At 37.0% G+C, this 15,679-nt stretch overlaps 1 protein-coding gene across 1 annotated transcript in view; it reads right to left on the reverse strand.

Moving 5' to 3' along the window:
* LOC134566087 (uncharacterized) overlaps positions 1-15,679 on the reverse strand; it is an 88,381-nt gene that overhangs the window by 37,352 nt on the left and 35,350 nt on the right. The window contains exons 8-13 of the mRNA XM_063425797.1: positions 15,010-15,124; positions 14,687-14,763; positions 12,661-12,715; positions 7,346-7,403; positions 7,157-7,245; positions 3,863-3,941 (exon numbers count right to left, since the gene is read on the reverse strand). Of these exons, the coding sequence (XP_063281867.1) occupies positions 3,863-3,941; positions 7,157-7,245; positions 7,346-7,403; positions 12,661-12,715; positions 14,687-14,763; positions 15,010-15,124 (473 nt within the window). The remainder of the gene's footprint in view (positions 1-3,862; positions 3,942-7,156; positions 7,246-7,345; positions 7,404-12,660; positions 12,716-14,686; positions 14,764-15,009; positions 15,125-15,679) is intronic.

Raw genomic sequence — 15,679 nt, forward strand, 5'->3', positions numbered from 1 at the left:
TGAAAACCATAAAAAATACCCCTCTCTGTCTCATTAGAGATATCTTTGCTAGAAGCTCAAGGAAGCAGGCTGAAGGGTCAGTGTTAGGACCCGCTTAGGGGGGTTTGCCTTGACGTTGGCAGGCGGGCATTCCCTCCAATGGCCATTGGAGCAACTAAATGACCTCCATTTGTCTAAATATACATAGGGATTAAGGAGAGAGCGCAGGTAACTTTTTCTTTTCTTTGGTAATAACTATTAAATGTTTATGGTTTTCTTGGTAGAGAGAGAGTTGAAAGCGGTAAAGACATGCAGAATTTGCATCCAACTAAACCTAGCCCTCTCTATGTAACCATCCAACAAGAAATTTCCTTAAACCAATGAGTACAACTCTACAGTACAGACTAATTGATGTGTACTCGTATTGTTTAGTTAACTTGACCCATCTGTTGAACTTTGTCTTTTGCCATTACATTTCAGGTTATATGTTTGACAGCACAGTAATCCTTGCTCTATTTTTTTTTTATTAAGCTATCTTCCTGATTATTATACAATAAACCATGATAGAGTACACGTAGAATGGGGGGTTGAACTCTGGATCACACACTTCTTAATACAAATAAATGGTATGGTGCTTATCTGAATCAAAGAAAATACAGTTTGACAGACGCACACAGAAGAGTAATAAAATGCTGGCGTGCATTTCCTGTCTAAACAAAGGTATTATTGGATTGAGTGCTTCATAGGACGGCTTAAATCACAAAACATTTTAAGTGTATTTAGCTTAAGGCTGCAGATTTATGGGCTATTTTCTTCAGCCTTTCTGAAATGCCTCATTATTAAAGCAAGAGAGGCAAAGGGGAAGACATAGCAGACCAAATGAGTATTGTATTTCTCGTGATGACTTTTTAGAGCCTAAATCTAAGCCAATGCATTTCACATGTTACTTGTTACCATCATTTCAACTCTAAATTTCTTCCTTCCTGGCTCACAATGAAACCTGTACTTGAAACCGTTACTAGAGGCTGCCATCTCTGTGAACTACCATTGCAAGTAGAGTTACAGAGATACTGCTACGAATTGCTGTCAAGTGTAGTTACACAGATACTGCTACGAATTGCTGTCAAGTGTAGTTACACAGATACTGCTACGAATTGCTATCAAGTGTAATTACAAAGATACTGCTATAAATTGCAATCAAGTCTAGTTACACAGATACTGCTACGAACTGCTATCAAGTGTAGTTACATAGATACTGCTACGAATTGCTATCAAGTGTAGTTACAAAGATACTGCTACGAATTGCTATCAAGTGCAGTTACAAAGATACTGCTACGAATTGCTATCAAGTGTAGTTACAAAGATACTGCTATAAATTGCTATCAAGTGTAGTTACACAGATACTGCTACAAATTGCTATCAAGTGTAGTTACAAAGATACAAGATACTATGCAATAATCCATAAATTTACTCCAAAGCAGAATGTATTTACAGAAAGTACCGTATATCGCAGTAGCAAAATTAAACAAACAGGTAATCACCATACCTTTCACTGTTTCAGGTTTAAAGATAACACGGAAAACAAAAAAACAAGTTAATATGTTTAGCTTCTAATAAAGATTGTATATCGTTTATATAGTGTGCTCCTGTATGGTATTAATTTCAGTGTATTGATTTATTTTCTGCTTTTATGCCATATACTCCCACCATTTGCAGTCTGGGCGGTTACCAGTTAAGAACAGACTCCAGCAATTGTGGACTTACTGAACTTTATATTGGTGAAACCTGTATTTTGTGTATATTGTTAGTTCATTCTACTATGCATTCCTGGCTGTTTTCCCTTTGATTTAGCACCTTCCCTGACATTGCCTCTATTGGTCTTACTATGGTTCCGTAGCCCTCTGCATAGTGGGCATGGTTTTATGGATGAATGTAAAGTCTAGTCGCAGACAGAGATCATGCACATGGTCTTTTAATTACAAGAAACTAAAATAACATTTTGTAATTAGTCCCACGGTAATTTTCGTCTCCATGTCTATGAGGTCCCTAGCCCGGCACTGCTTCTAATGGGGCATCTGTCAATAGAAAGCACCACTTTTATAAAATGTATGTTCTTTGAGTGTCTCCCATTCTTATATTTATTTTAATCATTTAACAACATTTTTTACAACACAGTTAGGGAATTTACATAAATTATATAATATTATTGAACACCTTTTTTTTTTTTTTTTTAAACTTACGTGTTTGAATGTATCATACTTTACAAGATCCTTCCAGGAAATATTCCAAATAGCTGACAATGATTCATTCGTTCCCCAATTTCCACAGCTTGTTGTGTTTAGGACTACAGGCTTTATCCAAAATGTTTGTATTTTGGATGTATCTGTGACTATCATCATTGTTAATGAGAGACTCTTTGCTTCCCATATTAATTAAAACTAGATTGCTTGCCTTAGGCTAGCTGCAACGACTAAGATGTTTTGGTGAGCAGAGTCCTGGTTATAATTGGATTTTTTTTCCAAGGTTAATGGCTATCCTACTGTTATTGAGACATTCATTCTTTGCATCTCTAAATTACATAAGCTCATCAGGACCCTCATCAGGACCTGTTACGGACAAGATGAACTATAACTGCCCATATTTGCATTTTTAATTCCTCAACATTGAATTGTATAACATAGAGTTTTGAAAATAGGCAGATGTTATTTAATCTCCAGTATGCTATGTGCATACGTTATTGCAGAAAATTAATTATGTTATTCTTGTTGTAAATAATTAATAAACTAAAATCAATGTTAGTTATCCCTCCTAGTAATTGGAAGAATGCAGATTTATTCCAATCATATATAACAGCATGATCACTGTGATTAACTCACTTTTCTGGTTGCATCACCCTTCTACCCACCCCTCCCAAATATATAAAACTTAATACAATTAATCAAAACAATATTTAAAAAAAAAAAAACATTGCCGTCAAAAATTACTTTTAGCCTTTACTAGCATAGTGATTACAAAATAAACTGCCATAGTCTTGTATAGAAAGCAGAGGTGCATTGGGTTACATGGCACCCAGGGTGGAAATCTATTTTACCCTTACCCCAAATGCAGATTTTTTTTTATTATTTCATTCTGTACCTCCAACCAATTTTTTTCTTAATTTAGGTAGATGCCCATACTCACATTCATATACAAAGACATTCATATTTACACATATGTATATTCACCACACAGACACACATATTGATATACATACACACAGAATCTTACACAATCACACACATAAACCCACACATCCATATACACACAGACTTACACACACACACACATCCTCATAAACACACCCATTGCTATACACACTCATACACACATGAATATACACATAATGATTCATGCACACACATATAAGCACACACTTAATTTAAATTCTAATTTTATATTGCAATTTATATTTATTTTTTTTTCTTTACAGTGAGATCCAACCAGTCTCCTTTTTATCTTGTAAGGGAGATGTGGTGGAACCTCATCCCTGGATTCCAGTGGAGTGCTGCTTGGAACTCTCTCTGCAGTAGGTCTATACTGATGCCGGAGCTAGGGTGACATCACCCCAGCACATCAGTTAAGGGTGCACAGAGTCTGAAAATCAGTACAGAGATATCCCAAGAGCTCCAGCTATGATCCTGTAGGTCAGGGTCTGCTCTGGCAGGAGAAAGGTGCTCTATTAGATTGAGACATAGGCTTACTTAAGGTAGCAGGTAGGCCACATTAGCTTGTCATTCATAAATGGTGAAGGCATGTCATGTTTAATACAGGCGAGCAATTGTTATTTTTAATTTAGGAACACAAGAAAGGTTAGTAGAGATTTACAAAGAACTTAAATTCTGACCTCCAGGATGATTTCCTCAGCAGCAAGAAGAGCAGCGTGTTCCAAACACCTTTCTGATGTTACTTTTGCCCGTAACTCTCTTACAAGAATACAATTAAGGAAAACTAGCCGAGAAAACATATGGAGTGCCGAAGGTTTTCTACATCCGTATATCTGTAATATGTGTTTCAGACATGCAGAGAGTAGAGATTGTAGCATATTACATCCCTCGATGAGAATGGTGTCTATTTTCTATCAGACTTGTGTATTTTCTGCACTCAACTCAACTAAATCCCAGTATCACAAGTCAACTTTAAATTCTATGTTTCATTTTTGCTCAGGAATGCTTTAGACCTGAGAAAGGGAGGTTCTTCCGAAAAACTAGTCATCCCAAAAAATGTTTAGTCCAATAAAAAAGATATTACAAGATACTAATTTCATCTGTTATTTTACATATTTTTATATATATATATATATATATATATATATATATACACACACACACACACACACACACACACACACACACACATATATATATACTCTGATGAGCCACAGCATTAAAGCCACCTACCTGTCTGAGTAACAGCCACTAGAGGCATTTAAACCCTGCAATGTAGAGTGAAACTATGCTATTTCAGTCAAATGATCTCAAAGATCATCTGATTGGCACATGTGTCATACCTGCCTCACAATGCTTTCCTATGGAGAAGCATTGGATTGTCTGGAACCATTTATCTTTAAAGATCTTAACCATGGAGATGTAAAAAGCAGTGTGGAAACCGGCGCTAAAACGTATTTTTAGCTTCTAACAAGGGTCGCCGAGATCTAAACTTTTAACATAGCACTATAGCATTAAGGCCACACATTCCTTACGCTATAGTGTTGCTTTAATACACTTTTTTCATGTTAGATGCAATAATCTTTCATTTACAGTTGTGCTCAAAAGTTTGCATACCATTGGAGAATTGGTAATATCTGTACCATTTTTAAAGAAAACATGAGTGAGCCGGCAAAACACATTTATTTTATTTCTTATGGGATTTATATTCAACTGTAGGTTATAACAGAAAGGCACAAACATAAAACAAAACATGGCAACAAAGAAATAAATGAAATGACCCCTGATCAAAAGTGTGCATAACCGTAGCTCTTAATACTGTGTATTGCCCCATTTAGCATCAATGACAGCATGCAGTCTTTTGTAATAGTTTTCTATGAAGCCTCTAATTCTTGCAGTTGGTATAGCTGCCCATTGATCTTAGCAAAATGCCTCCAGATCATGCAAAGTCTTTGGTTGTCTTGCATTAACCGCACGTTTGAGATCTCCCTAGACTGGCTCGATGATATTAAGGTCAGAAGACTGTGATGGCCACTCCAGAACGTTCATGTTTTTCAGCTGTAACCACTGTAGGGTCTACTTGGCCTTGTACTTTTCATTGTCATGCTGGAAAGTCCAAGAGCGTCCCATGCGCAGCCTTTGTGCAGGAGAATGCAAATAGTCTGCCAGTATTTTCTGATAACATGCTGAATTAATTTTGCCATCAATTTTGACAAGATTCCTCGTGCCTTTAGAGCTCAGACCCCCCAAAACATCAGTGAGCCACCACCAAGCTTCACAGTGGGGATGGTATTCTTTTCATTATAGGCCTTGTTGGCACCTCTCCCAATTGATTGAACAGTACTGACTGCCATTATCAAGGCTATGGATATATTTTTATATTCTTTTCCATCCTTATAAAGTTCCATTACCTTGTTACGCAGGTCTTTTGATAGTTCTTTTCTTCTCCCCAAGGCTCAGTATTTAGCCTGCTCAGTGCATCCACATGAGAGGTAACAAATTCATTGACTATTCATAAACATACACTAATTGCAATTTAAAAATCCACTGGTGTGGGAAATTAACCTTTAATTGCCATTGCCAATTGTCATTGGCATAACCTGTGTGTGTCGCCTTGTGTGTCTGTAACAAGGTCAAACATTCAAGGGTATGCAAACTTTTGATCAGGGCCATTTAGATAATTTCTGTTTTCATTATGATTTTAAAAGGAGCCAAACAACTATGTGATGATAATAAATGGCTTTATACGATCACTACCCATCAATAAAATGTTTTTTTTGCATGATCAGTCATATTTTCAAAATCAGTGCCATCATTTTCACAATTTCTGCCAAGGTATGCAGACTTAAGCACGACTGTATATGATGACAAGCAGTGGTGTATCCTGTTTTGTGCTGCCCTAGGCGTACCCACTCTCCCCTCTCCCCCCCCCCCCCCGCGCCACCCCACACTTTCCCCCCTGCCCCGCCTTCTTAATACACACACACACACTCACTGACAGACAGACATACACTAGCTAACAGAAATACAGACACATACAGTCACTAACAGACACGCAAACACTCTCACTAACAGACACACACATAGTAACACACTCCCTAACAGACGCACTCCCTGACATACACACACTCACTAACAGACACACACTCACACTCACTAACAGACACACACACTAACAGACACACACACACACACACACACACTCACTCACTAATAGACACACACACACACACACACACTAACAGACACACTCGCTCACTAACAGACACACACACACTAACAGACACACACACTCACTAACAGACACACACACACTAACACACACACACACTAACACACACACACAGACACTAACACACACACTAACAGACAAACACACACACATTAACAGACACACACACACTAACAGACACACACACTCACTCACTAACAAACATACACTCACTAACAGACACACACACACACACTCACTAACAGACACACACACACACACTTTTTTTAATTCAACCCCCCTCCCTTTCCCTGGGGTCCAGTGGGGCTGCTGAGCGGGCGGGCGGGAGGAGCTGGCGAGGGGGCACTGATTAGTGAGCTCTTTGCTCAGCTCCCTCGCGTTGCAGAGTGATGCCGGGAGCCGGAATATGACGTCATATTCCGGCTCAAGAATAGGACGTCATATTCCGGCTCCCGGCATCACTCTGCGGCGTATGAGGGAGCTGAGCAGAGAGCTCAGGGGGAAGTGCTCCCTCGCCAGTGCCACCCGCCTGACCGGATTTTTAGTTAGCCGCCAGGGTAACAAGACATTTGCCCTGGGCATTTGGGGGCGGCTTTTTTTGCCGCCCCCTGGAAAATGCCGCCCAAGGCAAATGTCTTGTTTGCCTCGCGGCTAATACGTCCCTGATGACAAGCCAGGGCTTTTTTGTCTGTTGTGAATGCATATGCACATTGACGAGTATTTTGGAATGATAAAAGGATACTTTGTAAGGAAAGGAGCCGCCTTGTCAGGTACATGAGGTAAGTGGGCAGTCATGATTTCCTTTATTATATCATCAAGCAGCAGATCATCCTGGAACACATAATATAAACTAATGAATAGTAATTACATTTTTCCAGAAGCCAACTTAGGTCTGCAGAAGTTACACTCAGCCCAAGTCATACCACCTCACCTTTTCCAAGTCTTTTAGAAGGTCTGTCCCAGGTAGACTTATGTTTACACTTTCTTTTCTATAAAGAAACAAAATAAAGTTTCTAAAAAATAGTTTCAGCTAACTTCAAAAATGAGAAACAATGGCCTCAATCCTACCAATACATGGTCACCACCATTTTCTTTACTCTGCATAATGTACTATAAACATGCGGCAACATAGATATGGAAATGGAAATTAGAAGAAGCATGGATACTCAGCTACAGCTGCATCGCATCGTTACCCTCTGTAGCTTCCCACCTGAGCTGTATGGTATAGTATGACGTTTTTATAGAAACATAAAATGACTAATCAGATACAAACTAGCGTAGAGATTTATTAAGCGGTAAAAAGTAAAAAAAACTCAAGACAAGATGTCCACTAACACATTTTTTTTATAAAAAATTCTTTACTTACACCACAATTTCAACTGGATAGAATAGAATCTTGTTATGAAGGAGTGCAGTAAAGTGTATTGTTAATGACAATTCCTATTGTTTTTTTGTTTTGTTTTTTATAACCATCTCAAAAAGAAGGTTAAATCATTAAAGTTTGCAAATTATACTTTTTCTGATGTAGCATTGTAGCTATAGCCCATGTTTACATAAGTTGTAGAATAAAATACATTTGCTTATATCCTGAACTCCTTTCTTTCAGCACGCTAAATCGTATTTACTTTTGGTCCTTTAGCACATCTTATAAAATCCATTCAAACACTATTTGACATAAATAAATGACTGCATACAATGGAGCTGAAAGGTGTAGCATGTGTATGTATGCCAAGAAGATGTATTATGTGAGTCCTTGTTTAAATTAATGAGGATCTCTCTGCTATTTTATTGAATGTGTTGAGCGGAGTCTAATGTTCTTTGGCATGTGGCCAGTGCATTTTAGCATCCACAGCATAATTCTTTCAAGTTCTGCCTATCGCCACATCAAATTTCCTTCGCAAAGAAATCATTGAAGCTAAAAAAAAAAGACATTTTAAATTTGGACTTTAGTCATTATTATACAGAATTGATGAACATATACAGGTTTTTCTACTATAGTGAAATTCTAAAGTGAATTCAGAGTGAATTACAAATTTAAAGGAACTCTATAGGCATTCAGACCACTTCATCTCAATGAAGTGGTCTGGGTGCCATGTCCCTGCCATTTTAATCCTGCAAGTAAAAATATTGCTGTTTTGCAGGGACAGTAATGTTTACATTGCAAAGTTAACACGCCTCTAGTGAATGACAGGGAGATATCCAGATGCTCCTGCAGCTATAACCGACTTAAAGGGACACTCCAGACACCATAACAATTTAACCGTTCTTGAAAAGTTTAACCCCAAAATCTGTGTTCCAGTTCCGAATCTCTTTTCTTCTCAGCTCTTCCATGTTTAGCCATCTCTAAACCGGAGTATCAGGTAGCGGCGCCACTGATGGGCTAAGAGTGGTCTGCTGACACTCTCAGTCAATCAATTGAAAAAAGTATGTTTTATGCCAGTTTTATGAATGGGGATTCACTGATTGCCTGAGAGTGTCAGCCAACCGATTTCAGCCAATCAGCTGCACCACTGGCCAATTCTGCAGGAATCTCTCAGTTTAGAGATTTTTAGAACAGGGAAGGGCAGAGAGGCAGGGAGATTCAGCGCTGGAGACTTTGGGTTTCAAGAACAGTTTAACCCCTTAAAGTAAGCCAGCACCAGGGACGTCTTGGCACTATAACAACTTAATTTTGATGAACTTGTTATAGTGCCTAAACTGTTTCTTTAAAGTCAGTTATAAATCAAGTGACTGTCATTGAGAACATTTAAATGGTGCAACATGACTTTTTGTAAGGCCTTCCAATGCTTCCACACAACATTGAGGAGGGGCACAGTGAAATACGTACCTTTAAATCCCCTGCAAGTGGGGGTGGACATCTAGATAGGTAGGGGAACACTGTAGCATTAGTAATGCATATTTGACACAGAGTTCTTTTAAGGCCAAATGCGGGAGCCCTGTTGCGCATGTACAGCGATCAACACACTCGCATTAGAATTTACGTCTTAGGAAAGCATGTAAAATTCTTTCCTGTAGTGTTTTGGGTGATGCTGGACGTTCTCATGCATAGTGTGAGGACGTCCAGCATCAGTTAGGCAACCAAAAGTCGCCTAATGACCCGGAAGATCCTCTAGAGGCTGTCTTGCAGACAGCTACTAGAGGTGGAGTTAACCCACACAGGTTATTGCAGTTTCTTAAAAACTGCAATAATTACCTTTGCAGGGTTAAGAGACCTGGGACATTGCACCCAGACAACTTCAATGAGCTGAAGTGGTCTGGGTGCCAACAATACTGATTTGCTAATCCAGAGATAGAGATTTTGTCCACCTCAGTTATTTTACCCAAAATGTAGCATATTTTTCAATTTGCCAGAACTCTATGTTTGCTAAATAAACCCCAAATACATTTTTACAAACTTTAATTTATTTCGGGTCTCATTGCCCACCCACAAACATATAATTATTTTTCATTCCCATCAGAGACTGTCAATGGCACGTGGGTTTATCCACTAAACAGTCAATTGTAATGCTCACACAACCAAGTTGCAAAAAATGTGTTAAGTTATTAAAAAAAAAGAATACAAGTTTCAAGACTTCTGGTCTGTAGGCCTAAGTTTTTCAATGTGGTTGTCAGATCACCTAAATGCATTGTGACATGTATAAATCCCAAACAGTAAGAGGTGCCATGTTTTTCCTTATATGTTCTCTAAGCCCCCTGACATAAAGAAATGATTCCAGTGTTTTGCAGTGAAAACTCTCTCAGTTGAGGTAATTCGTTCAGTTGAATCAGTTAACCTGATAGCTGAGGTAACATATTTAAAGTGTTTACATCACTCAAGTACAGTGGGACAGTGAAACAAAGTACAATGTTATCTGTTATCGTAGAACAGGAAGTGGTTGTGGTGAAGGGGGTTAGTTTAATATACCTGACCACACAGATAAATAGTCCTTACAAGCAATTTAATATAAATCTCTGGACTGGCTCCCTCAAAAATTGGATGTCTGACAAGTACAATAGCAGTAGTGCCAAGCACATTCATTATGTGAAGATAACCCAGCCATATTTATTTCTCCAGGATACATTTCTTTAAAATGGTCCAAATATAAACACAAATGCATACTAAAAGTGACATTCCTAGCACCAGCATGCTACCAAGGTGTTATTAACTAAAGCTGGGTGGGATTTTTTTTTTTATTTTTTTTTTTTAATTAATCTTAAATTGTACTTAATTTTCAAGTGCTTCCTCCTTGCAAACCTGCAATATTCCCAAGCCAATATGCAGCACAAAAGAGATTCCTATTATGTCATTTTTGAAAGTATGTAAAACAAATAAGTAGGAGTTCAAATGGGTGACATAAAGCCAATGCCCAACTAGCAAAATACTAGCTTAAAGAGTTTGCACTTGTTATGTGGCTTACTCATAAGCATGATTATTTTGTCCCTCCCTCTCAACCTGCTTAATTTCCTTTTTGCTTCACGAATACTTTTCTACACGATATTTTGACTCGAGTTTCTATGCGTTACAGTTTTGCAATTAGTTAACCTACACCTCCATAATGCTCTTGCTGGGACTATAAAGCTCAGCAGTGACATGGAATGTTAAAGGGGCAGTCTAACTACCAAAATCACTTTATCTTAAAGGGACACTGTAGGAACGATAGCCATTTCATCTTATTGAATTATGTATTTATAGTGCCTGGAGTCCCTTGTGCTGTCTCTGCTTTCAGTGTTAAACCAATTTCCAGCAGTGGTGACTCTCGTTTAGGGAACTTCATCAAAGAAGGATCAGGCTGCACGGAATAGACAGTCCCAATACTGAAATAATGATTATATTAAATATCTTTTTTTAGTTATTTAACTATAATTTTTTTAAAATAACAATGGGGAGGTAGCAGTAATCTAAAAAAAAAAAGGAAAATTATTAATAATATTAATTTGAATGTTCCTTTAATTGAACATTATAATAGGCAAAGTCACCATTTGGCTTGGTGAGAGTTCATTGCAGAAGATGCAAAGAATGGGGTTTTGCAGCAAAAGCAGGATCTGCCAATATGAGTATGCGTTTAATGTATTTTTGTACACACTCTTTAAATTATATGGTTTTACATATCAAGACATAATAACAATAATCTGTTCTTTATCAGGTCTTAAAATTAAGTAAATACAACCTCAAATGAACAACAGCACATGCCATATTACACTGTGTCATGATTTTTTTTAACAAAAATTAAGCCAAAATGGAAAAGTCATGTGTGAAAAACGAAGTACACCCTTACTGTTTCCATAGGAATTAAGAGGCTAAGTAGCAGACAGGTGCTGCGCTTGATCAATTGATTACATTTAAAAAAAAAATAAAATAAATTAATAGCAAAAAAAAAAAAGAATTTCATCTAAGGCTCTACAGCCTTGGTTAGCATGTTAAAGTTCATAACAGTACAATTGGAAAAAGACTGAATGAGTATGGTTTGTTTGGAAGTATGGCTAGGAGAAAGCCTCTTCTCTCTAAAAAGAACATGGTAGCACGGCTTTGGATTTCAAAGTTGCACCTGAACAAACCACAAGACTTCTGGAACAATGTCCTTTGGACAGACAAAACCAAAGTGGATATATTTGGCCATAAGGAACAGCACCACATATGGTGAAAACCAAACATAGCATTTCAGCACAAACACCTCATACCAATTGTCAAGCACAGTGGTGGAGGGGTGATAATTTTGAGCTTGTTTTGCAACCACAGGACCTGGTAATCTTGCAGTCATTGAGTCGACCATGAACTCCTCTGCATATCAAACTATTCTAGAGTCAAATGTTAGGTCATCATTCCGACAGCTAAAGCTTGTCCGAAATTGGGTCGTGCAACAGGACAATGATCCAAGCACACACGCAATTATACAACAGAATGGCTGAAAAAGAAAAGAATCAAGGTGTTGTAATGGCCCAGTCAAGATCCAGACCTCAACCCAACATGGCGGGACGTAAAGAGACCTGTGCATAAACAAATGCAAATCTCAAAAGGCTGGCAGAGCATTAGAGGTGACCTCATCTACAGCTAGCTCTGAAGCTCAATAAGTTGCCAAATTCCTAGCTCGGAACAGTGTGATTTGTTTTCCAATCTTTAGACCTTTTGTTTGTGTGCACTTGGTAATTTGTATTTAATGAGAAACCACTTATTAGAAAATCCCTTGTTTGTATCTCTATGCGTTGCAATCTAATGACATGTATTAATCTTAGCGTTTCACAAATCCCACCCAATAAATGAAAGCAAACCTGTTGTTAGAAGATGGTATCACTGTGGGGGGTGCTTTGTCTTGCAAGCCTTCTCCTGTAAACAGGGATTACAGTGTAAACACGGTAAACCAAATGGAAAATAAACATCTTATTATGCACATCCTTTCGATCTGGTTCTAATACAGCCGTCTGCTGAAATTTTACTGCTCACACAGTTTCCCGTTCCTTTCTAATTGAATTTTTAGACACATTCTTAGGAGCAGATTCATGAGAGGGTGAGTTGGTTTTCTTTCATTTCTTGTACACAAATTTTAGGGTGAAATTTTTTATGTATGTGGTGCAGCATCTAACAGTATTTATATTATTTATAATTTATTTGTCCTTGAAAAGTGTCCACTCCTCTCTACTAAATATTATAAGCATATTGTATTGTTTGTGCCAAACTCTGCCAAGGCCTAATTAATTAATCATAACAATGTTACCATTCATATTTTCTCTAAGGCAGATTTAGACAAGTTCATTATTATTATTTTATTATTTATATAGCGTCATCGGATTCCGTAGCGCTTACACTCCTATGTCCCTTAAAGAGTTATTCACTAAAGTTTGAACTGACAGCAATTAAAAATAATGTTATGCTAATAGAGCCAAATTGGGAAAATGTTCAAGTCAGTTATGTATCACTTTCAGTTATCTTGTCCTAATATTTTATATTTACTTTTAATTATCTTTGAATTCCTGACAATAACCATGAGAGAGAAGATTTATAGGTTTGAAGAGTTTTCACAAAAAATATTCTTAAAACTTTTCTTGAATAGTTGTTTTAGATTGAATAAACTACTGGCTAAAGAAATACTGATGTCTATCCACTAGACAGTGAGTTGTGAAACATAGAAACATAGAATGTGACGGCAGATATGAACCATTCAGCCTATCTAGTCTGCCCAATTTTCTAAATACTTTCATTAGTCCCTGGCCTTATCTTAAAGTTAGGATAGCCTTATGCCTATCCCACGCATGCTTAAACTCCTTTACTGTGTTAACCTCTACCACTTCAGCTGGAAGGCTATTCCATGCATCCACTACCCTCTCAGTAAAGTAATACTTCCTGATATTATTTTGAAACCTTTGCCCCTCTAATTTAAGACTATGTCCTCTTGTTTTGAAGACAATATGATAAATAAAAGGCTTAAATAAGAGCAGATGTAATGTCACTGCCTTAGAACTAGGGAACCTAGGTTTGAATTCTGGTCTAACAATATATATTCACCTACCTCAGATCATCATAGATTATAAAATCTAGAACTAGGGCCTTCTTCACCCCTAAATATCCCCTTTCTAAATGCACTAGACTTGGGTGCACCTAAAGTTTCCTTTTGTCTAAATACATTCGGATCAAAAAAATAATTAGTTTTGTCCAAACCAAATTTTGTCCGTTTGTTAATTCTTTTTCAGACAAAATTCAGCCATTATTTTTGTTTCTTTGTTTTTTTATTTTTTTACAAATCTAGATGAAAAAATTATCTATTTTCACTCCACGAGGGCTCCATGCAGACTGAGCTTGCAGGAAGATTTAATTTAGGCACCTGCAATTCTAATTCCATATATACAACATATATTTTTTTCTATAAAAAGCATTATCTTAAGCTTTTTAATGTTCCGCTATACTGCTTTCCTGGACACCTTGTATATAATAAGACTTCTATTAAGTCTGGAAGAGGGAGATACAAGCCTGGTCTGGAACAAGTCATTAATAAATGATTAATTTACAATGGAAAACTTTGAGAATCTGAAAAAATGTTGAATTTTACTGGATATTTAGCATTGATATATATTTATTATAAATAAATTGAGATTCCGTTAATTCATAATAACAATGTCAAGGGTCTTCTGTCGATTAATATCATCCTTGAATGATACCAGATCTCATTAGTATGGAACCTTTCGTTCACAGACTTCAGGCCATTTTTGGAAAAATTGTAGTGACATATTCGTGTCAATTAAGACACATTATTAAACAGAAAGAGCCCAGCTTGCTTGCTGGCTATAATTGGTAAAGTCATACCATTTCCAAAGAACTCATTTTGTATTTCCAACTTCTTTAGTGCTTTCATCAAATGTTCTTTGGCTACATTTAGTTTCCTAAAAGGAAAAAAAAAACAGTAAAATAAACAACCTGATAAATTTAGCCTATGTTACAAAAATGTCTGAGCAGTATATTTAATCAAGTACATTTAATTAAATTCTAAGCAGCAAACATTTACATGCATGCTGATAATTTAACTACATTGAAAGAATAAATATGCACATTTTAAGGAAGGCAAACACAAAAGAAATTCACATCTTGTGATAATTGTGTCTTGCTAAATAGATTATGAATCAAAGGACCTGACTGCACTGTCATTTCGCTTCTGATTTTCAGCCCGACTTATACTTCTTTTGATCAAAACCTTGTCAATCATCTCCTGTCTCGGAAAAGCTTCAGCGTCTTTCAGATTGAAACCTTGATAGAAAATTAACACAAAGGGAAAGGAGAAAATAATGAATTTTTCATACACACTCAACCAATTGACTAATTGAACACTAATCAGAGAGAGAAAATTTTTATTTAAATGGGACAAGATTCTGATTTTGTTTTTTAAGAATATCTCTGATTAGAGCTTGGGCAATTAAATGTCCTATGGGTTTATAAGAGCATATAAGACATATCAGTGGAGCTATTATCATACATCAGAAGCTTTTTTTCTAAACTTACAGGATTTCATAAAAGGAGACAAAAATATTCTTATGTGGAAGTGTTTTTGACGCCATTGGTCTCGTATAATTTTGTCTATTTACTTCAAGCATACTGTTAAGTGCTGAAACGATTATACCGCTGATTTCACTGGGGATCATTGAGTGGTCGGAAAGTGACTACAGAAGCACTCAACACATCCAAAAGATCCACAAAGACGTAATCAAAATGTCTTATGTGTTAAAGTGCTCAAGTTATGGCAAACTTGAATTGGCAACCTGATGACGTCAACTAGAACACAATTTAATCAATTTAAAGTTTATG

Source organism: Pelobates fuscus, chromosome 6 (assembly GCF_036172605.1).
Source record: "Pelobates fuscus isolate aPelFus1 chromosome 6, aPelFus1.pri, whole genome shotgun sequence".
NCBI lineage: Eukaryota > Metazoa > Chordata > Amphibia > Anura > Pelobatidae > Pelobates > Pelobates fuscus.